At 42.8% G+C, this 27,511-nt stretch overlaps 1 protein-coding gene across 10 annotated transcripts in view; it reads left to right on the top strand.

The window, feature by feature from the left end:
• Nucleotides 1-23,797, top strand: part of PTPN21 (protein tyrosine phosphatase non-receptor type 21) — a 49,841-nt gene extending 26,044 nt beyond the window's left edge. For 2 of the 10 annotated variants that reach the window (XM_035107633.3, XM_088655070.1), the window contains exons 8-19: nucleotides 886-974; nucleotides 1,437-1,524; nucleotides 2,121-2,200; nucleotides 5,202-5,262; nucleotides 7,357-7,450; nucleotides 8,608-10,073; nucleotides 11,905-12,045; nucleotides 12,729-12,950; nucleotides 14,860-14,988; nucleotides 16,712-16,946; nucleotides 18,040-18,200; nucleotides 19,118-23,797. In XM_035107633.3, coding sequence (XP_034963524.3) covers nucleotides 886-974; nucleotides 1,437-1,524; nucleotides 2,121-2,200; nucleotides 5,202-5,262; nucleotides 7,357-7,450; nucleotides 8,608-10,073; nucleotides 11,905-12,045; nucleotides 12,729-12,950; nucleotides 14,860-14,988; nucleotides 16,712-16,946; nucleotides 18,040-18,200; nucleotides 19,118-19,246 — 2,895 coding nt within the window. In that variant the 3' untranslated portion in view covers nucleotides 19,247-23,797. Of the gene's footprint in view, nucleotides 1-885; nucleotides 975-1,436; nucleotides 1,525-2,120; nucleotides 2,201-3,265; nucleotides 3,368-5,201; nucleotides 5,263-7,356; nucleotides 7,451-8,607; nucleotides 10,074-11,904; nucleotides 12,046-12,728; nucleotides 12,951-14,859; nucleotides 14,989-16,711; nucleotides 16,947-18,039; nucleotides 18,201-19,117 lie in introns of all 10 variants that reach the window. The other 8 variants (XM_035107651.3, XM_088655086.1, XM_088655063.1 and 5 more) reach the window with 7 other exon arrangements.
• Nucleotides 23,798-27,511: the final 3,714 nt, after the last annotated feature.

The following is a 27,511-nucleotide window of genomic DNA, read 5'->3' as shown; positions in this document are numbered from 1 at the left end:
GGCAAACAGGAACATTGTTTGATTCTTTTATCATGTATTTTACATTGCATTTTATGTAGAAAGGCAGGGTTGTTAAAACACACTCAATTTTTTTATTGTTTTCACATAAATCCACAAAAAGGCAACTATCCACATCCATCAGCACAATAAGAAAAAAGTAATATACCAAATACTCAAAGTCAAAATATTTCAAATAAAAACACAAAGCCATAAATTTAAAAATGTCTTCTTGCTTTAGACCAAACTTCCTGACCACTCCTTACTTCAGTTACTAATCACCAACTTGCTGCCGAAACATAGCAGATTATTAACAGAATTTAAATAAAATTTTATCTATCTTAGGTCTCACATCATACTTACTTAAAACTCTTACTTAAAACTACTACTGAAATTACTCAAATGCTGCGACAGAGTTTAAACTGCAACAGTTGTTTTTCAAATATATTTTGAAGACTACCCATTTCGAATTAAATACTTGTTCTGGTTTGTTCTTTATTCTTTCAGACATATTATCTAGTTCCACATATTCAGCCAACTTTTGAATCCATTCTAGCCTTGAAAGAACTTTTTCACTCTTCCAGTTTGTTGCAATAAGAACTCTTGCTGCAACCGAGGCATATAAAAAGATCTCCCTTACATTTTTGGGAATATCTGAGTCTGTAATTCCCAGAAGAAAGGCTTCTGTTTTTTTTTAAAATTAAAGGAGATATTTAGCATTTCAATTTTCAATATATCCAATGAGCTTACTTTGCATTGTTGGCGCAAATTTAGAGCACAAACATGGGAGCAGGATGTTGTGGGCAGCGTATGACAAATGAAGCTGTTGTCGCAAGGAGAAAGGTGCAAGTGATATGCAATTTCTGTACTGTGATTTGTATCTTTCAGGACAGCCAAGGAAGTGACATATTCATCGGAGCTTGTCTTGATGGAATCTTTGTGAAACACAAAAATGGTCGGCCTCCCGTCATCTTTAGGTGAGCTCATTTCCTGCGATGGTGATTCTTTCAAGAGTCTTTGTCCCTTAACCTTTAGGTGCCCAATCATGTGGTCAGTTCATACCTTGTGATTCTCTGTGTTGCAGATGCATGTGTGTATGCAAGCAAGCGTCGAACCAGCCAAATCATAAGACCTCCTGAAGCAGAAACTTTCCAGAGTAGCTAATAATTTTTTGCAGCTATATGGGAAATAGCATGGCGAATTCGTATCCCCTCTTTTATACATGCAGTTAAAGCAGAGTGCTTTGTGAGGCCTTTGTGAATGTTTGATGGTGTTTCCTGCTTGGCAGGGGGTTGGACTGGATGGCCCTTGTGGTCTCTTCCAACTCTATGATTCTATGGAGGTCTCTCTCTCTCTCTCTCTCTCTCTCTCTCTCTCTCTCTCTCTCTCTCTTTCTCCCTGTCTCTCTTACACTCTCTTCTTTCCTTACTCCTGCCTAGGTGGCATGACATTGCGAACATGTCCCACAACAAGTCCTTTTTTGCATTAGAATTGGCAAATAAAGAAGAGACGATCCAGTTCCAAACTGTGAGTGAGATTTTATTTATATGCATTTTAAATAAAATGTATGGCATGAGAAAGAAGGCATAAATCAGCCATCCCCAAACTGCGGCCCTCCAGATGTTTTGGCCTACAACTCCCATGATCCCTAGCTAACAGGACCAGTGGTCGGGGAAGATGGGAATTGCAGTCCAAAACATCTGGAGGGCCGTAGTTTGGGGATGCCTGGCATAAATCATCTGTTGGCTTTTAGATATCAGACCTTTGTAGACCTGAACTGTGGTCTTTTAAATGTGTTTTGGGGGGCCAGGCTTAGTGGTGTTTTTTCTTTGTTGTTGTTGTTGTTGTTATGTTGTGTATTTTGAGTTTCCCTTTTCAATTTTTATGTTGTAAATAGCCCAGTGATCTTCAGATGAAGGGGCTGTATATAAATTTAATTAATAACAACAATGGCTGAGTAGGTTTCTGTTCCTTTCCACTGTCCTTGATGTTTATGCAGCATGAAGATAGGCCAAAGCAGGCCCTTAATTTGTTCCTAAGAATCCTCTTAGTAGGAAAGTGATTTAAAAGAGATGCATCTAGCCACTCATTTTGTCTTACATACAATCTCTTTTGTTTAACAGGAAGACATGGAAACGGCAAAATATGTCTGGAGGATGTGTGTGGCCAGGCACAAATTTTATAGACTAAATAAATGTAGCCTGTAAGTATAATAATCCTTTAGTGAATCTCTCTCCATATTAATTTATATTCTGTAATTTCCTACTTGAACACCTTAACCAAATAGCTTTGTTTCTGAGTGCAGACTCCTGAGACCATAGCTGCCAATTCTCCCGTATTCCCTGGGAAGCCCCCGTTTTTCCAGCCGTTTCCAGCTGGAAAAACGGGGTTTTTTGTTTCCCCCCAGTTTACTTACCGGCCGGGGGAGGCTTCTTCTGCACATGTCTGGGGTCTCTGGACATGCGCAGAAGCTATTTCTGGAGCGACGGCCATTTTGGAACTGGGCGGAGCATGCTCAGAAGTGACTTCTGGTGCTGCTCTACCCAGACCGGAAGTAGCGGCAGCGCTACTTCCGGTCTGCCGATCCCTTATTTCAAGAAATTACTTATAATTTTCATTATCATTTTACCAGAACACTTTTATGGGAATTTTTTTTTGAAGGTTGATCTAAAAATATAATAATAAATAGTTTATTTTATTACTGTGAACACGATCTGTTTATTATTGCTTTGCAATATTATGGTGTAATAAATGTCGGGTGTCGACAACACTAGCTCAAGTGCCTTAAAAAACCACACACAGCCAAATAAATCTATCTCCTCCCTTCTGTTGGGTTTCAAATACAATGAGATTTGAGGTGGGGAAACTGTGATGCAGTTGAGCATCGTTTTGTCTGTCCATGTTTCTTTAAGATACACAACTAGCATTTTTTCTTCTAGCCGTGTGGACTAGGAACTTACTTGCTGTGAAACAGGAACAGAGACTCTTTGACTCCTAACTCATGCCTGCTGTCCAAAAACACATGACCTCAGAAACCACATGTTTTCCATCCCTGTCATAGACTAATCAAATCATTTTCCTATAGACTTTGCTTTATCTTTTTAATTTGTGATTATAGGAGGGACTTGGGTGATCATGACCATAGAAGCCCCCTTGAGGAGCCCACTTGACAGTCTCTTGAAATGTCTCCTCCATTGATAAGCATCCTTTTTGTTATAAATGTGTTGTTTCATTGTCTACATTTTGTCTGCATGTGCCTTGTCTTTAGAGACTCCCCAGATTCTCCGCCTGAGGAAGGCTCTCAGAAATCTTTCCTCATTCTTTCCTTTCCACGCTTTCCAATCCTTTCTCGTCCTTCTCTGCTCAAAGGGTGAGCCAGTAAACATTCTTTCTTTCCTTTTGTGTTCTTTGCATGCAACGTATTTGTACTGCTCCCCTGTTAGTTCCCATGATACCAACACAATGCAGTCATGCATTGCTCAACTCTTGGAGGCAGCGTATCTCTGAATATCTTTGCTGGGCATCAGATGTTGCGAGGAAGCACTTGAGTTCTGCTTTTGGGCTTCCCATAGGCATGTGATTGGCTGCTGCGGGAACGGGATGGGCCATAAGCCTGGTCCAGCAGGGTCTTCTTATTGTTATACGGGGGGGGGGGCGCAAAATGCCCCTCCCTCCGCCTCCCTCCATATGGCATTAAACACATGAGCAGGCTATGAGGGTGGGGTGAAAGAATTGCTTTGGATTCAGGCCAAGCATATCTAAGGTTGGCATGGGCATGGCTTTTTTTCAGCCGATACTCAGTTTCTGCACCTCTCAAGTGCAGGGAGGCGTTCATGTTGAGTTCCAGCACCTCTTTTTCTAGGAAAATAGCACTGGGCATGGGCTTGTGCTGTTACAAACTGAACATGCCGGATGGGACAGAAAGATGAATGAAGTGGCATGATCCCCAAATTCAGCATAAGTTAGTGAAGTGATAATGTGCACCATAGGACCAATTTATGCAAGAAGTGGGGTATGCCTTGTGGAAGGTTCTGCACAGGTCACAACCTGATTTATTCCCATTGTCACAGGAGTGATTAGACCAGGAGTCTCTGCATTGCAGCCTCCAAAATACCCATTATCTGTTCTTTTTGGCCAGTAGCTGCATCTGGCAAGGAGCACAGCTGGAACTTTCTGCAACAACTGAAGCAGAAAGTGCCCTGAGACCTGATGGATCAGTTAATGCTGGTGTGTCATGAATGAGCTACAGGAAGCGCCCATGTCTTACTTTTCGACGTGGTGGTTCTCTTCCCTGTGGTTCTCTTCCCTGTCGCTTGCTGCAGCAGATGAGCCCAGAGCAGATGGGGGAAACAAATTAAACTGGGAGGATCTGGAGGGGGTACAGAAGGAAAGAACTGAAATGGATTGAAAAGGGCAGGCAGTTATGCTTAAGCCATCAGTAGATAACTTACAGTCCTTGATATGTTGCTACAAGCCCCATCTCTGTTGACTGCTGGCCTTGCTGTTTGCAAGAGGTGAGGCTACAAAATTCCTGGATAAGGTCTCTGCCATATTGCAGGAGTGCGGCAGGAGTGTGTCCTACCATACAAGCCAGGCAGGGCTTATTGTTGGGCATGGGTGTGCCTCTTCAAACAAGGACAGCTCTCAAACAACTCCACTGTTACCAGCATGCTTGAGCCACTCAGAGATAAACTGAGCCAAAGTAGTAAATTGAGCAGCCTGATCTATCTAATAAAGACAAAGAACCAGGTGTGTTTAAGGTTTACTTGGGGATTCACTAACTCTGAATACAGCTACAGTATGGGCAGGACTGCTTGAGGAATACTGTATTAGATTGCCAAGCAAAATGCTACTGTCTCCTTCCAGCAGATTTCTGGAAATCTGAGTTGTCCTCTCTTTGAATTCCTGGCATTAATGCAATACATGCAAGATGAGCTTTAATGCCACCGTTTCCTGATGGGGAAAGGATGTTAAAGTCACAACATCTTATTCCATTTGCCTTTCTTGGCGGCCTCTCTTACAATGGAGTAACAAGCACTTCACACTTTTTGTCCCCAAGACTACAAGCCTAAACACACTTGACTGGGGGGGGGGAAGTCCCTTTGAACACAGTGAGACTTACTTTTGAGTATGCATACATAGGACCGCACTGTCAATGACATTACTTAAACATCTGTTTTTAAGTGTGTAACTTTGCTTTGTAGACAAGCTCAGGCGGTGACCGTGAATCCGGTTAGAAGGAGGTCTTCCTCCAGGATGTCTCTGGTAAGGTCTTTAGCTCCAAGCTCTTTTTTATTCTTTGAGGTTTCATTTAAAAGGTTATTAATTAAGGGGGAAAAGTTTCTCATTGGTTGAAGGGCTGTCGATAGGAGAAACTAGAAAAAAGCTAGAAAGGACCAATTTCCTTTGTGGTGAATGGGCTGCTGACTCCTATGTGATAGAAGGCCTATGGATTTGAAATACGCTCTTAATAGAAATATGGTATAGTCATGAATATTTGAATAGCCCATCAAAGTCAATTAGAAATAAAAAAAATCTGAGCACTTTACCTTCTACCATTAAATCTCATACCATATCATTATTTAATCTCATACCATATCATTAAATCCTACAAAGTATTTAATGGCATTGCAAAGCCATAAAAGAGGCCCCATTACCACCACCTGCTGGCTTTAGCAGTTTCTGCACCTCAGTTAAACTCGCTTGTATCTGTCAAAAACTTCCACAAAGTCTTTACCCTCAGACCCCAAAGACATTTTTTGTTCTAAAGCACAGCCCCCAAAGACAAAATTGCAGTGCCCAATTCATTATGTTTATGGACAGGGTCAAACAATCCCATATTCCATGACCAGCTGTTTCCTCTGCCTCACGAAACTTTGCACAGATCAGTGTTAATCCTCCTGAATTTGAAGAGATGACTCTGAACAGCACATCCTGCAAAAGCCTAAACAGACTGGCTTGTTTCATCTACATTTGCAGCTTGAAATACCTGAAAATAGTCTAGTCAGGGTCTGCCTCTGCCATCCACTTGTCAGTTTCCACTTAACCCAACTTTTTTGCTTCCAGGGAGGACAATGGCAATAAAGCGCCAATGTCTTTAGGTCTCAGGGCTTCCTTAGAATCCAACAGACACTCCCCATTACTGCTATAATGAATTCAAGAGCCATATTTCATTCACCAAATTGCATTTGCATCCCATGCCTCTATCTGATTCTGAATGACCAATGACTCTGACAACGAATCAGTTTGGATTATTCTGTGAATATTCCTGCTTTTAAGCTAATCCCTTTAATTAAAATAAAATATAAGCTTCTAGATGTTTTTTTGTTGGGAGGAAGCTGTCCACACTCATGTCCTCATATCACACTGTGACTCAGCAGCCAGCGTAGTAGGTTCTTCTTTGTTAAGGTACAAAGGCTAGTTTTGCTATACTGTACCGACTCTATTGGATAATCCAGGTTTTGCACAACTGGAGTGAGTAATTTCTTCATAATAGCCTTGAGTTGGCTGTTACATGCTTATTGGTTTAACACAGATACTGCTAATTGGGTGATTGGCGGGTGCTCTTGGCTGTGCCCTGTCAACTTCAAGAGATGCGTTTTAGCTACCTAAGGTTGTGTTTGCCTGATTCAGCAGTTTTCTTGCAGACATGGGGATTCCAATAGGTGTAGGCTTCCCCCCACCCCATCCTGCAGCTGTGGGCATCCTATTCACTTCTAGTAAGTTAGGGTTGTCATACGTCCGGAATTTCCCAGACATAGCTGGGATTCAGCTGTTGGAAACAGTGTCTGGGCAGAAATTGCTTTAATGTCTGGGGAAATCCTGATGTATGGCAACCCATGTCAGAAGTGTAAATTTGGGCAAATTTCCTTTAATAAAGCGCAAATACTTCCTTTTCTTTTAAAAAAAAGATTTAGCAAAAAACGAAACAAAAATGAAACCTCAACGACTTTGGCCAAAAACTTGATATATTTTTTTCAGATTTTGCTGTCACTTTTTGAAATATGGCAACCCTAAATAAGTTAGCCAGTTAGAATGAACCTTCCTTTTTATGTACAGCTCTCTTCCGCCAGCGAGATGTGTGAGGCAGCAAGTGCTTGCAAATAACACTTCATGCATACTGGAGTGCTTTTAAGTTATAATAAAAATAATTTTAATAATAATTTTATTATTTGTACCCCGCCCATCTGACTGGGCAGCTTCCAAAAGGTATTTAAATATATATATATATATATATATATATATATATATATGTGTGTGTGTGTGTGTGTGTGTGTGTGTGTGTGTGTGTATATATATATATAATCATAATTTTGTGTAGATCTCCACTTAGTTCTATAACATCTTTTTTTTTTTTAGCAGCCCAAACCGCCGCAGCCTTATATGATGGCTCCGCCACCACCTCAGTTGCACTACAACGGACCCTACGCAGACCAGTATACATCTTCCCAAGGTAAAGGTTTAAGGTGCTTGGGAAACTTCAATATTTTACTCTGCCAATAAAGGGGTTTGAGGAAAATTACATTATTGAATTGGAAGTGGTAGAGAAGAGACTGGGAGGTCATTATACTGTTACTAATGTTATTAAGAATTAATATACTGTTATTAATGTTAGCAATGCAGTCAGTGCCTGGATGGGAGAATGTGACCTGATTTGCATGTAACACCAAGCCGCGGTTTATTAACAATGGATTATTGAACCGTGATTTGTTTGATTGTTTGATTTGTTTGATTGAACCATGCCCAATGGTTTAACTGTGGTTTGTTAATTGCTAGCACACCACAAACTGCAGTCATGTTTTTTTTTAATACTTATAAGCCTTGGTTTGTTTTATCTATGCTTTGACATTGCACATGGACCTGTCATGTATCTGTTGTCTTATGCTAGGACAGCCTACTTGTTCATTTAGACCAGAGTTTCCCCAACTTGGGTCTTTCAGCTGCTGTTGGACTACAACTCCCATCATTCCTAGCCAGCAGGACCAGTGATCAGGTATGATGGGATTTGTAGCTGGAGATCCAAGTTTGAGAAACACTGATCTAGATTAACACTGCCTATTTTGATCGGCAGTAGGATCTCAGGCTAAGGTATGACCCACCATTTGCTACCTACTCCTTAAAACTGGAGGTACTGGAAATTGAAGCTGGGTAATATTGCAAGGTTGGGGACTTATTGGGCTCTTCCATTAGCTACGTTCCCTCCCCACAGTTGGAAGCAGTAATGCTTCTGAATACCAGTTGCCAGAAACCACAGGACAGGAGAGTGCTCTTGTGCTCTGGTCCTGCTTGTAGGCTTCTCCTGTTACACCTAGTGTGAGAAAAGGATACTGGATTTATATAGGCCACTGCCTGATCCATCAGCCCATTCTTATGTTTAGGCTGTTCTGTGCAGTGGATTGAAATTAGATATTCAGCCCATTTTAGTTGTTGACCATGAAATTGTCAGATTAATTTGCTGATATGGAGAGAGGCACGATTCTGTTACCGATCTAAAAGCACACAATGCACATGGAGGAGGGGGAAGGTTGACACTTTGTTAACAACTATTACGTGCCTTTTTTTGAAGCTTCTGCGGGTGGCTATAAATGGACCCTAATTTGTGTATTTCAGATAACCTCTATGGGAATAACCAGAACGGCTATTACTGCCACTCTCAGACCAGCCTGGACAGGGCGCCGCATGACTACAATGGCAGAATCCGCAACGGCAGCGTCTACAGCGCTCACAGCACAAACTCGTTGAATAACCCACAACACTACATGCAGCCGTCGCCCATGTCCTCCAACCCGAGCATCACCGGCAGCGACGTCCTCCGGTCTGATTACGTCCCGTCACACCGGCACAGTGCCCTTATACCGCCTTCGTATCGGCCTACCCCGGATTATGAGACGGTGATGAAGCAGCTTAACCGGGGAATGATACACTCGGACAAGCAGAGCCACTCGATGAGGAACCTTAACATTGGCAACTCCTACGCCTACAGTAGACCCGACGCCATGGTTTACAGCCAGCCTGAAATCCGAGAACACGCCAATTTCACCTCCCCTCATTCTGGCCACTACCCGTTCAACCTGAATTACAGTTTCCACAGCCAGTCACCCTACCCCTATCCTGCCGAAAGGCGCCTGGTGGTTGGAGCAGTGAGCGTCCCTGAACTGACGAACGTTCAGTTACAGGCCCAGGAGTACCCTGCGCCAAACATCATGAAGACTCAAGTGTATCGCCCCCCTCCTCCTTACCCTCACCCGAGACCCGCCAACAGCACACCGGACCTTTCTCGGCACCTCTACATCAGCAGCAGCAACCCGGATCTCATTACCCGGCGGGTCCATCACTCGGTCCAGACGTTTCAGGAAGACAGTCTACCCGTTGCACATTCCCTCCAGGAAGTGAGCGAGCCCTTGACGTCGGCCCGGCATGCTCAGCTGCAGAAGAGGAACAGTATTGAGATAGCTGGCTTGGCCCACAACTTTGAGGCCATGAGGATTAAAGAGAGGACCATGTCGGCATCAGCCGCAGATGTGGCCCCTCCAAAGGTTATACTTGCCAGCTCACAGCCCACTGTTTTCTTGGAGAGGATGAAACAAGAGGAAAATGAGGAGCAAGAGGAAAATGTGAGCTATGGACACAAGAAATCTCTTTCAGATGCCACTATGCTGATTCACAGCAGCGAGGAAGAGGAAGAATTTGAAGACGAACACAAGGCCAGTGCAACCCTCTCTCCCTTCGTCAACGGGAAACCCCAACTTCCTTCTGTCATGGGATGCTATCCTTCTGAATCCTTACTGAACTACCCCTACAGCTCCGTCACTTCACACCCTGGCCCTTTGCACATACACGAACCCAAGTTGCATATTACTGAGACCGAGAGAGTAAAAGATGTGAGTCCTTCCCACATCGTGGCTGACACTCAGGTACAGAGAAGAGGCGATGGGCTGCTGACTCCGTCTGTGTCAGAGTCTGACTTAACAATGTCTGCAAGGTACAGGGTGCGGAAGGATTCCATAAAGAAGAGGCCTGTGTCTGAATTGCTTTCCGGGAAGAAGAACATAGTGGAAGGGCTTCCTCCTTTAGGGGTGAGTTTCTCTAGGATGTTCCTCTTTTGTCTTTCTAGACGCATGTTCACACATTACACAGAACACAGGCAAGCAGTCTCTACACATGTACAAATGTTTGTGTGGAAGCATGTACACTTGTCGATTTGTGCAGGCCAACTGACTGTATACAAAATATGCGTGCATGTAACGTGAGCTTTACATATGAATATGCCATCGAGTGTTAATATGATTAATAGCTCCCAAACAAGCTAGGATATAAAGTCCACTTCAAATAATAAGTTTGTGTCTTGATGTGTTTGGAAGCCAATAACCTCTGCAATTTCTACTTTATATTAAAGATCACCTGCCAACTTACATGCTCAGCTGGCATAATCCTAAGGGGTCTCACCATTTTGCTTGTGTGCTAGACGTTGAAAGGCTGAATTCTCTGGGTTGGGAAATGTTACTTGCCTGCCAATAAAAAAATGTTCAAATTTCTGGCAGCTAAATGTTGAAAGGTATTTGACAGCTTGTATTTAGGGCTGTGTGTAGTCTGGGATTCTACAGAAGTGCAGGAAATCTGCAGAATGTGATATTGGCTGAAAGGCAACAATGTTCTGAATACATCTTTGTCCCAGAAACAGGATCAATTCTGTAAAACAGTAAAAATTCCTGTGTCTACTGTGCAAAATGAGAGTAGGAAATCTGCTGCTTCTGTAGCAGAATGTTTGATTGTCCCATGCTTACCTTTGTATATGAAGTCAGGGGGCAGTGAAGAGAGTGTTTTTGTAAAGTGCTTTGACGGGCTATTTAATTTACAATCAAGTGGTATATAATTTTTTTATGAAATAAGCATACCAGATGTTCCTTCACACTTTCCTCTTAATTTCCATTTGTCTAGTTCAGGAGTGGGGAACCTGAGCCTCTAGAGAGGGTTTTTGTTGCACTCCAACTCCCATCAGCCGCAGAGATGATTAGAGTTGTAGTTCATCAACATCTGGAGTGCCACAGGTTCCACATTCCTGCTCTGTGCTAACTGATTCCAGTTGTGCCACATTTAAGCTGTTCAAACCTCACTGTAAGGCAATGTGGTGCAGTAACAGTGGTACCTTGGTTTACAACCATAATCCGTTCCGGAGGTCCGTTTATAAACCAAAACAGGTTGTAACCCAAAGCACGCTTTTGCCAATGGGGCCTCAAAAAATTTTTGTTTGTAATTTAAAAAAATGGGTTGTAATAAAAAAAAAGGTTGCAAACTTCTGGGTTTGAAATGTTTGTAATCCAAAATGTATGCAAATCAAGACGTATGCAAACCAAGGTACCACTGTAATGTAGTTAGAATACTGATGTTGGGGAAGGAAGACCTAGGTCCAAAGTTTGGGCCAGTCATACATACTAGCCTCAGCTGTAAAAACCTCAAAGGGTTGTTTTTGTGAGAGTAAATGAAAGCAGGAGGCACACATCTGCTCATCCTGAGCTGCTGGGAAAGAAGGGCAAGAAGAAAATAATAAAAGTCACTGGGACCTATGCAACTTGGGTGCAAAATTTTGCTGTCCTACACTAATTTTTGGACTGTAGCCTGTGGCTGTTCATGAAAGCCCATTGTCTGCAATGATCCTTTCTCCCTAAGGTCTGTTTATCCTTCCTATGAAGTTTCGAAAACCTGGGGAATGAAGACAGACCAGGTGGAAAGAATGTTGCTTTGCTACTGCCGTGTTTGTAGGATTCTGTTGACCAGAGGAGGCAAGGGCTGGCGGTTCTTCCCTTTTTGGGGTGAGCCCCCTCCCCTCCGTACTCCCCCACCCACCCTAGCAATTTCATTTGAGCCAGGTTTCTGCTGCAGCACATTGTCAGATTGCCTTGTTTCCAGCAGGTCATGAAAAAGAACAGAGCCGAAGCCAAAAAAATGGGACCTTTGAAGTTAGCTGCTCTAAATGGACTGACGTTATCTCGGCTGCCGCTGCCAGACGAAGGGAAGGAGGAACCTGCCAGAGCAACAAATGATGAACGGGTTGGTTTGATGTTTTCTTTGAGCTGTATGTTAAAAAGGTTTCATATTCAGTTCCCATAGTTGCAGAATCTTGGTTGCCGTCAAGCAGAAGTTTTATCCAAGTAAAGGCATCAGGATTTGGTTTTATTTCTGCACCAAGTTTGGAAGGAAAGTGTCAGGTGCTTTTTATTTTTGCTGGTTTTGTATATCTTCTTGGTCCAGCTCTGTGGTTTTGAGATATTGTATTCTGCGGATATGTAGAGAATTGCCAGGGGGGTCCCTATAAAGCAGAAACCTTAAGTTGCGTTTTTGTTTTGGATCTTAATATTAATGAGCTGGACGGCTGTTTTAAACAGATTTTACGCGTGTATATAGTTTTAAATCTATTAATGTTTATCTGCTTTTTAATATTCTTTTTCTATGTTCTTTGCGGTTCTTGTTTTTATCTGTAAGTTGCCTTGAGTCCTGTCAAGAAAAAAGGCGAGATATAAACAACAATAATAGTTTTATTACAACCACCAGCTTTTTAATCAATTTGTGTGTGTGTGTTTGTGTGGTTCTTAAAAGTCTATAAGCCTAATTGAGAGCACCCGATATAAAGGCAACTTAAAAGTATCGGGGTGTGTGTGTGTGTTAAAAAATAGAGCACGCACACAGAGGCAGACACCTGTTGAAAAACAATAAAACGTGTTCTTTCTTTCTAGTGTAAAAGTCTGGAACAAGGGTTGGAACAAGGGATGGTGTTTACAGAATACGAGCGGATCCAGAAGAAAAGGCTTCTGGATGGGGACTGCTCAATTGCCCGCCTTCCAGAAAACGCAGAAAGGAACAGGTTTCAGGATGTGCTTCCTTATGACGACACCAGAGTAGAGCTGGTCCCTACTAAAGAAAATAATACGGGTTATATCAATGCTTCCCACATTAAGGTGAGCTCAAGAAGCAATGGGAATGTTTTCCTGAATGATTTATTTCACCTATCTATGATCTTTCTTGTGAGACGCTTTTTTAAAAGTCAAAGCATGCCATAGGCTTGTTTAACTGGATGGTGTTACGGATGGTGCAGAGAAGCAGGAGCCCTGGAGAATGTTGCTTTTCTTAGTGGGCAAAAGGAACTGTTAAAACATCTGCTGTACATCCAACATGCCACTTGCCATCATTTATTTTCCATAAGGCTAGACGGAAAAGAGAGCCAACATTCTTTGCATTTTCTGATCCTTTTGACTTATCCTACCTCAGAGCGTATCTATCAGAAAGTAGGTTTTAGCTTAGAGCCTTTTGCTTATTCTCGGTAGGGATTATCTTGGAAGTTGATCTTTTCAGAATCTCTGTCTTTGAACTAACTTAGTGCAGGCCCATATTATGAATTTATCACAAGCCTGGGCCCTACCGTAAAGCAGACTGAGGCAGCTGCCTCATGAAGCTGATTTGAGGTATCCTGAAAGGGCAACAATTTTTAGTTATCTGATTTACTATTTTTCTGTTTTTCACTGGCAGAGAGGGGCAATTGTGGATTTTTTTTGTCTCGGGTGCCAGAAACAAAACCTAGACTGGCCTTGCATACAATGCTCTTTGACTTGGGGGCACCTTTTGCTGTTTTGCCTCAGGCAGCAAAATGTCTTGGGCTGGCCCTGCTTATCAGTCAACCTTCCTTCACTCTGAAGTGATCTGAGGCATATTATGATACTGCCCGAGGGTTATAGCTCTGCCAAGCATATTTTGAGCTTCCTAGTTGCCGTGAAGGTGACAACAGTCAAGGAAGAGGCCCTTACCCATGTTCTGTTCTCATCATTATGATATGCTGGGTGGTATGAATTGTCTATTTTTGGGATTAAATGTGAAGAGAGGAAATCATATGGCAGGAACAAAAGGTATACAGGTTGATCTGTGCTGACTGACTTCCACCTCTCCATTTTTAAATCAGAGGGTGATATCTAATGGTTGCCATGCTCTGACAAATCCAGTGAAATTAATAGCCCAAGTTACTCATGTCTGTTTATTTCAGTGGTTCTGCTCTGAGTATGGGGAACATTGGGTATTTTCCGGAACTATAGAATGTAGAGTTGGAAGAGGTCTCAAGGGTCATCTAGTCCAACCCCTTGCAATGCAGGAATCTCAGCAAAAGCATCCATGACAGATGGCTATCCAACCTCTGCTTAAAAACCTCCAAGGAAGGAGAGTCCACCACCTCCCGAGGGAGTCCATTCCACTGTCAGAAAGTTCTTCCTAATGTTTAGTCAGAATCTCCTTTCTTGTAACTTGAAGCTAATGGTTTGAGTTCTACCCTCTGGAGCAGGAGAAAACAAGCTGCTCCATCTTCCGTTGTTGTTGTTGTTGTTGTTGTTGTTGTTGTTGTTGTTGTTTTATTGAATTTATATACTGCCCTATACCCTGAGAATATGGCTGTTCCATGTGACAGTCTTTAAGATAGTTATCATATCTCCAGTGTGGTGTAGTGGTTAAGAGCGGTAGACTCATAATCTGGTGAACCGGGTTCGCGTCTCCGCTCCTCCACATGCAGCTGCTGGGTGACCTTGGGCTAGTCACACTTCTCTCTCAGCCTCACTCACCTCACAGAGTGTTTGTTGTGGGGGAGGAAGGGAAAGGAGAATGTTAGCCGCTTTGAGACTCCTTCGGGTAGTGATAAAGCAGGATATCAAATCCAAACTCCTCCTCCTCCTCCTCCTCCTCTCAGTCTCCACGTTTCCAGGCTAAACATATCCAGCTCCTTCAACCGTTCCTCATAAGGCCTGGTTTCCAGACCTGTTGCTGCTGTTTTCTTTTAAGTCTCACAATCCACTCATCCCTTGCATAATTTTTGTCTTTTCTTTTTCTTAGGTCTGCGTTGGGGGCATGGAGTGGGATTATATTGCTACCCAAGGTCCTTTGCAGAATACATGCCAAGATTTCTGGCAGATGGTGTGGGAGCAAGGGGTTGCCATTATAACCATGGTGACTGCAGAAGAGGTGGGTACTTGCGACACTTCTGGGGAGGAAATAAGCTTGGAAACTACTGTCTTCATAGCCCTGACTCTGAACGACCTTCCTCTGCGCAAGAGCATAATAAACATGAAGCGACTTGATTATGTATGAATGTACTGACCAAAGGAACACGGGAGGGTAGCTTATACCAAGGTGGACCAATGGTCCATCTTCCTCAGTATTGTCCACACTGACTGACCACATTTCTCCAGAGTTTTCCCCCAGTTAAGAATAGAGATGTAAAATTTCCGAAAATTTTGAAGCTCAGAAAAAACCCCAGTTTTCTCCCGGTTCCCTCCCCCCCTATATTAGCACTTCCTTTTTCTTTTCCAGATTGAAAGTCATTCTGTTACTTTAGAAACATAAAATATAACTATGGACAATTTTAATGGGCATAAAATTATCACAACTAGCATATTAAAAATATAGTGTATCCAAACAGGAACTGAAATTTATCTTTTCATTCATCACTGTTTGCTATGCAACATGTTCAGTTTATAACCTAGGACTTGCTTGTCCTACCTAACAGAAATTAGAATAACCTGATACCATACATATTTTTCTTTAAAATGATTTATAAAATATTTGAACCCCTTATCTTAAAACATTTTATTCATCATGTTAAAATAAAACATTCCATAATTATTTATTATTTTTTCAATTTTTCAAACTTTTCAGAAAAACAAAACAAAAAAGGCTTCAGGGGAAAAAACCTCTAGTTACGAACATAAGAAGAGCCTGCTGGATCAGGCCAATGGCCCATCTAGTTGAGCATCCTGTTCTCACAGTGGTCTCCAGGTGCCTGTAGGAAACCTGCAAGAGGGATTTGAGCCTGGGAGCACACTACCCTCTTGTGGTTTCCATAAAGTGGTATTCAGAAACATGGCAGAGCAACAGCCATCATGGCCAATAGCCACTGATAGGTTTAGCTGTACCTGGGGAAGCCAGGGTTTGAAGCTGGGCCCTTCTGCATGCAGAGCAGACCCTCTACCTCTGAGGTATGGCCCTTTCCTTCCAGTCTAATTTTGACTGACCAGGTTTGACAGGGCAGTGTAGAAGGGCCCATGTAGTTTAGTGGCTAGTGGGCAAATCAAGCTTCAAATCTTCACTCCCTGGGCGACTTTGGGACTTGCCCCTCTTTCTTAGCCCCAACATACCATGTTGGCCTGAATATAAGGCGCACCCACAAATAAGCTGCACCTTAAAAATTTAAGGGGGGGAAAGAAAGGAAAAATAATACCCGAATATAAGCCGCTCCCTTAAAATTGGGTCACAGGCTGAAAATCGCTGCGGTTGGTAGAATTGTAACTCCAAGCCAATTTAAGCCCTTGATCTTGCGAGCCCGCAATTGCTATTCAATTGCTACAATTCCGCAGGCACTCAAGCTCGCAAATCGGCAATAAAACATTTTTTTTGTTCCGCTTTATATCTGTTTCAGCAGCGATATCGCAAAAGCCAATTTTTGTAAGGTTGCGGATATAAGCCGCACTTTAACCTTTCACGGTCAGAATTTGGAAAGAAAGTGTGGCTTATATTCGGGCCAATATGGTACCTCACAGGATCGTTGTGAGGTTGGAATGAAGGGGCGTGGGGGAAGAAGCGGGATCTAAATTTTGAAAATAATAAACCACAAGTCCTTTTTGAAACAACTATGTTTCTGCGGAAGGTCACATGGGAGCTTTCTGTTGACGAAGCTTAATGTTTCCAGGAGGGATGCCGAGAGAAAAGCTTCCGATACTGGCCGCGGCTTGGCTCGAGGCACAACACAGTGACGTATGGGAGGTTCAAGATCACCACCCGATTCCGAACGGACTCTGGCTGTTACGCAACGACAGGCCTGAAGATCAAGCACCTCCTCACGGGGCAAGAGAGAACGGTTTGGCACCTTCAGTACACAGACTGGCCGGAGCATGGCTGCCCAGAGGACATAAAAGGGTTTCTTTGTACGTGTTTCCGAGGGTTTTTTTTTGTCTTTTGTGGTGGTAAATGAATCCTTTCTCGGGAACTAGGTGTCAAGAGATGCTATGGAAACGTCTTTTGTGGCTAGAAGTACCCCACTCCCATCTGTGTTGTTTTTACTTTGCCCACTTTTGGTCAAGTTTTGGTGTGATCTGGGCATGGTCTTGAAAAGCACATAATAAGGCAAGCTTCCTGAAAGGGAGCTGGCTAAATGCTGGCCAGGACACAACCTGGTAATGCTCCTGTGTTCTGCCATGAGTTCTTTTGGAGAAGGGAGAGATAGAAATAATTTTTTTGGGGGGGGATGCAGAGCAGATGCCACTCCATGGGGAGAACAAACCAGAGTCATGGCCTCACCATGGAGAAAGCCCTTCTGTGAGCTTCCCGACTACAAATCCTCACGGGGACTGGAAGTAAGGCTCCCCACCCCCTCCTGATCTTCAGGATTAATTGACTTGGGTGGTATGGGAGTTGAGGTGCTCCCGCAGATACTTGGGCCTTGAGCCGTTTGGGGCTTTATAATCCATTAGCAGCGTGTGGAATTGGGTCTGGTAGCTTATAAGCATCTTTATAAGCACCAGTGTGGTGTAGTGGTTAAGAGCGGTAGACTCATAATCTGGGGAACCAGGTTCGCGTCTCCGCTCCTCCACATGCAGCTGCTGGGTGACCTTGGGCTAGTCACACTTCTCTGAAGTCTCTCAGCCCCACCCACCTCACAGAGTGTTTGTTGTGGGGGAGGAAGGGAAAGGAGAATGTTAGCTGCTTTGAGACTCCTTAGGATAGTGATAAAGCGGAATATCAAATCCAAACTCCTCCTCCTCCTCCTCCTCCTCCTCTTTCTTCCTTCTTCCTTCTTCCTTCTTCCTTCTTCTTCTTCTTCTTCTTCTTCTTCTTCTTCTTCTTCTTCTTCTTCTTCTTCTTCTTCTTCAGGAGTGGTGTTGCGTTCTGAGTGGACGTGCTTCAATTGCGCTCTCTGCCACCCTGACTTACTTGGCTGCCACTTTTTGTACTTGCTTGTGTTATTGCCTGGTTTAAATAATTTCTCTCTTCTTTCCTCTTTTCTGTTGGATCTGACAGCATACTTGGAAGAGATACAGTCAGTCCGGCGCCACACAAACAGTACTGCGGATCCTACAGTCCCCAACCCTCCCCTGCTGGTGCATTGCAGTGCTGGCGTTGGGAGAACCGGTGTGGTCATCTTGTCGGAGATCATGATTGCCTGCTTGGAGCACAATGAGGTTATTTCTTGGCCTTCTAAAACTCTGGTGCATGTGTTGGGGAGTTTGATCAGGGGGGGTCCACAGAGCAGGGGTGGGGGTAGTCCATGCCCCTCCCATGCAATGATGTCAAGGAGTAGCACTAGGGGTTGCTGGTGAACCCTTAAAGCTGCTGTAGTCTTGGTAGGTTCCCCAAGATGTCATATTTATACACACAATTTTTTGCTGTTCATCATCCCTGTCCTGCCGCGGAGTAACAAAGCCTACCAATTGCATCACCAAATTTTGCTTTCTTGGGGCTTTAACAGAGCGTGATCTGGCAGGGATCAAAGACAAGGAGCATTAATGAAACTCATCCCAGTTCTAGCAATCTGGGAATGACTAACTTTAAGACAAAGGTTTCAAAGCATACTTTTCACCTCCTTCTATTATTTACAGTCTATGTACACAATATGCATAGAGCTGCAAAACAAAACTCATTGAAACTGATTTCTTCTGAGAATATTATTATTTAATTAAATTTGTATACCTCCCTTCATCTGTAGATCTCAGGGCAGTTCATAGCATGGAAGGACGGTTTCCTGTCCTGTCCTACACTCACCTGTGACACCTCCCCCCCAAAAAAAAACCTGGGTTGAGGGGGATGCTGGTAGGAAGAAGAGATGAGAAGCATCTCTTTAACATGTCTTAGGGTACCACTCTTTGGGCAATTCCCTGTCATACCATTCCCCCATTGTTCAGAAAGGTCTCTGGCCCTACAGAAAGGCACTCTGGAGCGTACAGCAAGGGGAAGAAGGGAACATGAATCTTTCCTTCCATTCACTTCCTTAGGTTCACTGATCCCCAAGCTAAAGTCTGTAAATGTGCCTGTCTGTCTGGTGCAGAAACCTATAGACTTGCAGGCATGATGGTCTTCCATTCTGATCTTTCTTTTGCAGCCACTGGACATCCCAAGAATGCTGGATATGTTAAGACAGCAAAGGATGATGATGGTGCAGACCTTGTGCCAATACACGTTTGTCTACGGAGTCCTCATCCAATTCCTTAAGAGTTCGAGGCTTATATAAGCCTTCCTTACTACGCTTCCTAAGTTTCGCTGTTTGCAAGAGTTTACAAAAGCAGTTTTGCCTTCCACCGGGGCAACGTTTCTGGCTTGGTTTGAAGATGCTGAGTGCAAGTCCAGTGGCTTCGCTGGTTTCTGCAGAGCAAGACTTTGGGGTGGATGGGTTTTCTTCTTCGTGTGCAGTTGGAACAAGAAAGGAAGGAGTGTGTGTGTGTGTGTGTGTGTGTGTGTGTGTGTGTGTGTTTGTGTTTAAATAATGTACTGGTATGCAGTGCTTTTTGTGTACTTCTGACACTGTGTGACTGTAGACAAAATAAGTGTGGATCCTACCAAGACATCACCATTTCGAAAACCAAGGATGGATGATTTTTAATTCTTTTTTTTTTAAAGCCCACTTTTAGAATGAAGAGAGGAAAAACCCTGAAACTATATTCATGTACTGTATATGTTTAGATACATCATGTGGGAGATACATGTGCCCTGCAAACTGACAGCAGTAAGCTATGCATACTCAGAATAGACCCATTGAAATCAGTCTATTATTTCTGTGAGTTTTCTCTGGTTATGACTTCGTTGGGTACCACCCTGAAGTTACAAACGGCATCACTGTACTTTGAATTTTGTATTTAAATCAGTGCTAATTTTTATATATATACACACACTTTAAGACGCTCATGAAATGTACAGATTTCATATTGGAACCAGCATTTGCAAGAAGATGGCACTTAAAGCAGTTACTTTTTTTGTACTTAACTTTTTCTTTTGTGTTATTCTAAAAACTCCCAATAGCGCAATATTTCAGAGGTATATAATATGTAAGGGGGAAAGTAGGGGTTTGATGAGTCTGCTGGTTTATAGTGTGCAGAGGGAAGTGGGAAGAAATGGGAAGTGACAATGACACGTACAGTTTGAAGTGTCATAAAATGAGCAAGGACAGTGTCTGCTTTGAAAGAATGCTAGGTTTAAAAAAAATGAAGAAGTAAGGAGGAATGGTTACAGCTGGCACTTTTTTTTTTAAGCTAAGAAAAGGAAAATTCTTTTTGCTTACAGTTCTAGGCCAAAAGAGGGAAAAGGCATTGCCTAATATGGTATATAGATCCCAGAAGCTCCAAAATTAATGAAGTATATTCTCAGTATTATTCTTTCAAAAATATATGTATTGAAAACTGGTTGCTACTACTGGTTGAAATCAAGGTGGATGCAGGTGAAATTGAAGCACTTTCTTCCTCTTATTTATCTAGGGAAACATACTAGTATGTTTTAAGTGGTTGACATACCCATTACTAAGTCGTTTTTACTTTTTGTTTTAGAAAAAGTTTTTTAAGACGGAGTCAGTGAGTGAGAGGAACTTGTATGTGAGAGTGGGTTACTGGTTTACATGCTTCAGCAGGGAGGCTGCACTATCAACCCTTCTAGTTTTATGTCCCCCTGTCAAGGGAATCAAAAAGTATATTAGGTTCAATCTAATCCCTTCAGTGACGTTGAAAGGAGATAAGAAGGAAGGGGTATGCATTTTGATAGGTCTGCAATCACTTGGAGAACCAGAAACGGCAAGTGTTCTAACTGGATGGCTATGGAAGGGATACAAAATTAACAGGTTTCCCATAATTGCTTAAAATGGAGAGGTGCTCATTCTCTCTACAGGCACTTAGACCATAAACTTATTTTAATAAGTAAATAAGCTGTTTCAAAGCACCTGTGGCTGTGCTTTTGGGATTGTGGTGAGCTCTTTAGTCAGGAATCAAATTGATCTATGTGTGAGGTACATGCCTCTAGGTATTATTTTTCTTCTCTTGAATTTTGACCATGCCTGTCCTTGCTGTGTACCACCCCCAGTGAGATGAGGTCAAACTACTGTCCAAAGAGGTTTATGGCATACCTTGAAGAATCTCATTAGGTCTCGCGTCATGTTTTAGAGCTGGCCCAAGAGCACTGGGCCCGGACACTTTGGCTGCTTTCGATATCACTGATGCGAATTTACACTGTGTAGACTCAGTTATGTTGGTCATTTCTCTGTTTGAAGTCAGTCTGGATGAGCCACTTTTGCTGCCAGCCTTTAGCTGTTGACCACCACCAGCAGTTTCCGCAAGTTTTGAGTTTGTGGCATTTTGGCTGAATTCCTTGACTCAGCATTTTATTCATAGATTCTGGAAATGCAGCATTTTTTCAAGAGAGCTTTCCCTCAGGCCAGGGTCCATATGTCAACATTGAAAGGTGGGATGAATTTAGGCAGGGAAGGCAGCACAGAGGGATTCGGAACTGTTCTGAATGCACAATATGGCAGTCAGAAGGGCTTGCCTTCTTACGTGAAGTCAGAGACCAAAGAGCAGAGCCGGGTAACTGAGGGCCCTCCAGATGTTGAACTATAACTCCTAGAGTCTCTGCCTATTGGCCAGAAGGCTTGACCTGTTGGGAACTGTAGTCCAGCGCCATCTGGAGGGCCAACGGTCAATCTCACTATAAAGAATTGCTTTTAATATTTTGCTTTTAATTTTCTGGTTTGTGTTTCCTCTCTTGGTTGTATCGGACTTTCCCTGGAGATGTAGTTTGGCGCAATAGTTTCTGTATAATGGGACTGAGACTCTGTTTATCTAGTAGCCTTGCTTGCACAGCACAAGGAGGAAGGGAGAGCACCGCATTGGCTACCTCTGCGTAACTAAGCATGCCCTTCAATATGTGCAGTTCATAAACACCTTGTGGCGCAATATTCCAGTGTCTGCTCTAAGCACAACACAGAGTCACAGAACTCTAGTCTCTTACCAATGGAGGCTCAAGTCTCTCCCCACAGCAAGCCCGTTGCCCTGCAAACCATTGCTTAGATTGCGTGGCAAGTTGCTTTTTGAAAACAGAGGAAAGTGGTTTGGGATGGAAAAATAGGAGGTGCGAGGTGGGGGTGGGGGATTTTGAATATGTACAAGACTTTGGGATGGGAAAGGGAGATCTCCAAGTGTGTCTTTTACTGAAGTTTCCTTGGTTTTCCTCTGTCTCTGTACAGCCAAACATTTTGGGATGGGTAGAAATGCAAGCTGTAATGGTGAATATTTTAGAACTCTGGCAAAACTCTGGCAAGAGAAAAGAGCATTCTTGCTGTGAATGGACAAGGGGGTGTGTGTTTCTTCCTCACTTATCCTGAACTGGCCTTTTCGGTGATTCTGATTTCCTTGAAGCTGCATTTCATATCTCAAAAATGCAAAATCAATGAACTTAATAGAAGTGGTTTGTTTGTTTGTTTGTTTTGGTATGTGTAGCCAAAACGTACATTGACATGATGCTGTCTTGTGAAGAAAGTGCCACAATTTCCCACCCCCCAAAAGACCTGTGGTGCTAAATGAGGTAGTGTTTGACCCAGTTACTATAGATTAAGCAAGACATGGAAAACTGGTGAGAGAGTTAGAGATCTGCAGCTGTTTTGAAACAGCTTGAAAATAAAATCTTCCTAAATGAATAAAGGGAAGTTGCATGCCATTTTATTTCACTGGAATGTCCCAATATGCGTCGAGGGTGTTTGAAACAATCTAAACGGAACCTTAAGGAAGATTCTGGAAGGAAAATGACCAGTCAGGTGATCTAACCCATTTTCTTACTAAAGGTAAGAGAACTTTTATAAAAACAGGTGTGTGAGGTTCCTTTTCCTGAATGGCTCTTGGGCCCAAAACTTAACTTCGCTGCTGGCTTAATCTAGCTAGGATGTGAGTCTGTGTTCATTTGCTCCTACGGTAGTGTGGAATTGCCCCCCCAAAAAATATCCAATTCTCAGCCGCTCCTGTCATGTTTCTATGTAGGGGCTACATGGGTAAGGCAAATGATGTCGTTTGTTCCCACACCAGTATTGTGCTTGCTGTGGGAAGGAGCCATGTCTTGCGCATGATCCTTCCATGTTGCTGGACTCCCAACTTTGCATCATTTCCAGCTAGCATGGCCGTTGGTCAAGGATGATGGGAGTTTCAGTCTACCAACATCATTAAGGGCACTCCTGATCTGCACGATTCCACCGTAGTGGGAAGACATGAGACTGGGCCACAAAGAAGCAGTTCCCATGCCATTCTGGAAATATGTGAATCTGTCTAGGGCTGGAAGCTTGTTGGGGAGCAGGGTTGACCTTGCAAGTTTTCCTGAGATTCGGAGACTTCAACATCTCATTGGCCATAATTGGGTGCTCAGATTTAATTGTATGTGAGTGAAAGATGCTGGATCTTGGGCTCTATTTCCACTTCTTGTTTTTTGTGTGTGCCAGTATACAGGGATTTATAAATTTCTTTCCTTTAACAGTAGCACATGTCTCCTACTCAAGTATTATTTTTCTAGCATCAAGCTAAAGTTTTGTTTTCGTTTTTTAAAAAGTTTGCTCTGCTTTGTGTCTCTCTCAATCAGTACTGTAAAAAATGTAAAATTTCTTCAGCTTTAAACCGTGTACAATTGAAATGGGGTTTGTAAAACAATGTACAAATTGTATTTGATAGACAGAAAGGCTTGGTTTTTTTTGATATGTAATATATGTGAAATGAATTATATCATAGTCTATTTTTGCCATGGAAATAAATATTTGAAGCGCTTACATACTAGTTTTGTTCTATTGCTGCATGAAATGTTTTAAGAGGAAGAATCTTTGGAGTGCAGTCCAAATGGTTTCATAACCCGAAAGCTGATGCCAGAAATGGATTGGTGTTTATTGCACTTGCTTACTGCTATATTATATTTTAGCCAGACAATCCAGTGAAGGGAACAAAGGATCCCAAAGCAAGGCTCTCCTACAGTTGGCAAAGACCGAAGGAAACTAGTTAATGGGAGATTTGATATGGAGCTTTGGATCACTCTAGCAAGAGTGGGGAAGCTCAGGCTCATGGTCCAAATGTGGCCCTCTAAGCCTCTCTAGCAGGCCCTCAAGATTCTCCTTAGACATACCACTGAGTTCTTTTTCCTGTCTGGAATGTGTTGTTGAACTCTTAAAATGTATCCCTGGATACATAGAGGGGTGTGTGTGTGTGTAATAATAGTAATATTATTATTATCATTATTATTATTATTCATACCCTGCCCATCTGGCTGGGTTTCCCCGGCACTCTGGGCATCTCCCAACAGAATATTAAAAACACGATGAAACAACACACATTAAAAACTTCCCTAAACAGGGCTGCCTTCACGTCTTCTAAAAGTCAGATAGTTGTTTATTTCCTTGACATCTGATGGGAGGGCGTTCTACAGAGCAGGCGCCAACCACTGAGAAGGCCCTCTGCCTGGTTCCCTGTAACTCCGCTTCTCGCAGTGAGGGAACCGCCAGAAGGCCCTTGGCGCTGGACCTCAGTGTCTGGGCAGAACGATGGGGGTGGAGACGCTCCTTCAGGTATACTTGGCCGAGGCCGTTTAGGGCTTTAAAGATCAGCACCAAACACTTTGAATTGTGCTCGGAAACCTACTGGGAGCCAATGGAGGTATTTCAGCACTGGTGCTACATGGTCTCGGCTAGCTTACAGTACGAAGTGAAAATTCACATTCATGCCTTCAACCATTTTTGCCTCTGCCCCCAACTGCTGCTGGCGTGTGGTTTCAGTGGGTGGCCTCTGTTGCCAAACCCTTACTTTCATTTCTTAGAGTGGGTCATCTTGTCCAACCCCCTGCAATGCATTTCTTCCTCACTTGAGCAGAACTTCCGCCATATTGTTTCTGGTGTCTCTTAATAACAAAGAAAACAAAAGTTATTTTCACCGACTGCTGCATGCCTGGTTTGGAGGAGATGGATATTTGCTAGTAACTGAAAACAACAGCAACACACTTGTTTGAACCTGAACTATACAGTTTGCCCCTTAGTAGCACTACTGGAAAAAAGAATCCAAACCCTCTCCACGAATTCAGTTTCTGACTAATTCCATTTCCAGAATTATTTGCCTGTGAGTGGCAGCCAAACACCCAAATTTAAACCAAACATCTGTCACCCTAGACATAGCAACTTGGTATTATTAACAGTGCTGCATATTTCCTGGACTTAAGGTATCTTGTGCTTAATGAACAAAGCATCTGGCAAGAATTTTGGAGGACTCACCGAACAGCTTGCTACTGTCTGACTTTATTTTTGTGTGACTCAACAAGATTATTATTAGCAATGGTAAAGTGGGTGCCATGTGCCTTATTTAAATTTAGAGCGCCTCTTTCTTTCTTTCTTTCTTTCTTTCTTTCTTTCTTTCTTTCTTTCTTTCTTTCTTTCTTTCTTTCAATGCTGTTGTGCTCATCTGTCCAGTAAAGGAAAACAAGAGATTTTTCACTGTGATTCAAAGTTCATAAAAGGAAAGCGTTTGTCAAGTCCAGCTCATGTTGCTAAATGATCTGATGCAGCCCAAAATACCATATTTTAATGATTCTGTTTTGTTTACTTCTATTTAATGGAATCTGTGTCGACTTCCTTTATTTATTAGTCAGTGTATGACTAAAGGACTAATTTAGAATGGAAGGGAGGGAATCTGCACTCATACTCACATCTCCAGCTATGTAGTCCAGTCTCCACTGGACGCAGAAGTATTTATGAAGACAAATGACAAAGTGATAAAGGAAAACACAGAAAACAGAACACAGCTGTATGTAAACCAAACCTAAAAAAATCTAGGGCCAAAGTGGTTTTATTGGGTGTTATATTGGGGTGGATGAAGTGATTATTGCTTACAGTGGTACCTCTACTTACGAATTTAATGCGTTCCGAACGCACATTTGTAAGTCGAAAATTGTAAGTCGAATCCCATAGGAATGCATTGGGAGAAAAAATTCATAAGTCGAAGCAACCCTATCTAAAAATTCGTAAGTAGAAAAAATCCTATCTAAACCGCATCCAAGATGGCGGACGGAGCTCCATTCGTAAGTAGAAACATTCGTAAGTAGAGGTATTCATAACTAGAGGTACCACTGTATATATATATAGCGGACAGATGAAGAATGGGAAGTTCTTTAGTTTCAGAACTATGTACTCATTCTCTTTTAAGTTCTTTTCTGCCTCTCATTATTTCTCTATGTTTTTATCTTATTCAGATTCATGTTGAATAAAAGCGATATTTGATATTAAGTTTTGTATTTCTCTTTACAAACACTGATAAAATTTATTTTTTTAATTAAAAAAAAACTGGGACCAATTTTTTTTTGGGAGGGGGCTGTATAAAAAGTGATACTGCCTAAGCAACTAAAACACAGACAACAAACAATTTTTTATCTTTAAGAATAAGAACGGGAAGGGTACTGTGAGGGATACATAAATGCAAGCTGAACAAAGGCCACCAAACTCTTGCTGACATTCGGAGACTAATGAAATGGCTAATTTCCCCCTTATCTATATTATGACTTTGCATGCATTGGAAGAAAAAGGAATCAGAATTGCAGGCGGGCACTAAAGATCCCCACCCTCTTGACATTCTTTCTCTTCTAAACAGATGGCCTTGATCCAGCTCTAGGTACCCTCAACTAATTGTGCATGCTTATTTGCGGCTCTGGATAGAGATGAGAAGGCCTAGCAAAATTAGCCCCATTACCCCCTTATCATCTCAATGTTACGAATGCCCCACATGTTCTGTGACTACAAAGCTCTTACTACTAGATGGTGGCAGCCTTATGTCAGAACTGGAATACTTCGTGATAGGTATGAAAATTTCTGCTGTAAAAAATATTTCTCGGACCCTGGGCTGGTTGGAGCTGGGATCAATCAGGAAGCGTATTGCACATATCCGCATTAGCGGTATTGTTTATGCCCTTGTCACACATGCAGCAGTGAGCTGTCCTGCTACCGCCTGAAAGGATTAGTCCCACCAGAAGATGGGAAACACTTGTTATCGTGCCGATCACCTGCTGACAGGTGGAGTGCTGGGACTCAGCCCCTCCAATCAGCTGATCCATGCTTTCAGAGCTGACGGTACCACACATCTGTTTGGGCACTGCATTGCAGCCACCGTAATAAACGTGACAACTCTGGTTGAGAAAACTCTGCACTGGAATGCATACAGCCGTAATAAATCCATCTGGTACGCAGGCGCTCTACATGGGGCTACCTTTGAAGGTGACCTGGAAACTACAATTAATCCAGAATGCGGCAGCTAGACTGGTGACTGGGAGCAGCCGCCGAGACCACATAACACCGGTCTTGAAAGACCTACATTGGCGCCCAGTACGTTTCCGAGCACAATTCAAAGTGTTGGTGCTGACCTTTAAAGCCCTAAATGGCTTCGGTCCAGTATACCTGAAGGAGCGTCTCCACCCCCATCATTCTGCCCGGACACTGAGGTCCAGTACTGAGGGCCTT

This window comes from Zootoca vivipara, chromosome 1, assembly GCF_965207765.1.
Source record: "Zootoca vivipara chromosome 1, rZooViv2.hap1.1, whole genome shotgun sequence".
In the NCBI taxonomy this organism is placed as follows: Eukaryota; Metazoa; Chordata; class Lepidosauria; order Squamata; family Lacertidae; genus Zootoca; species Zootoca vivipara.
This window is presented reverse-complemented; position numbering and strand designations above follow the sequence as displayed.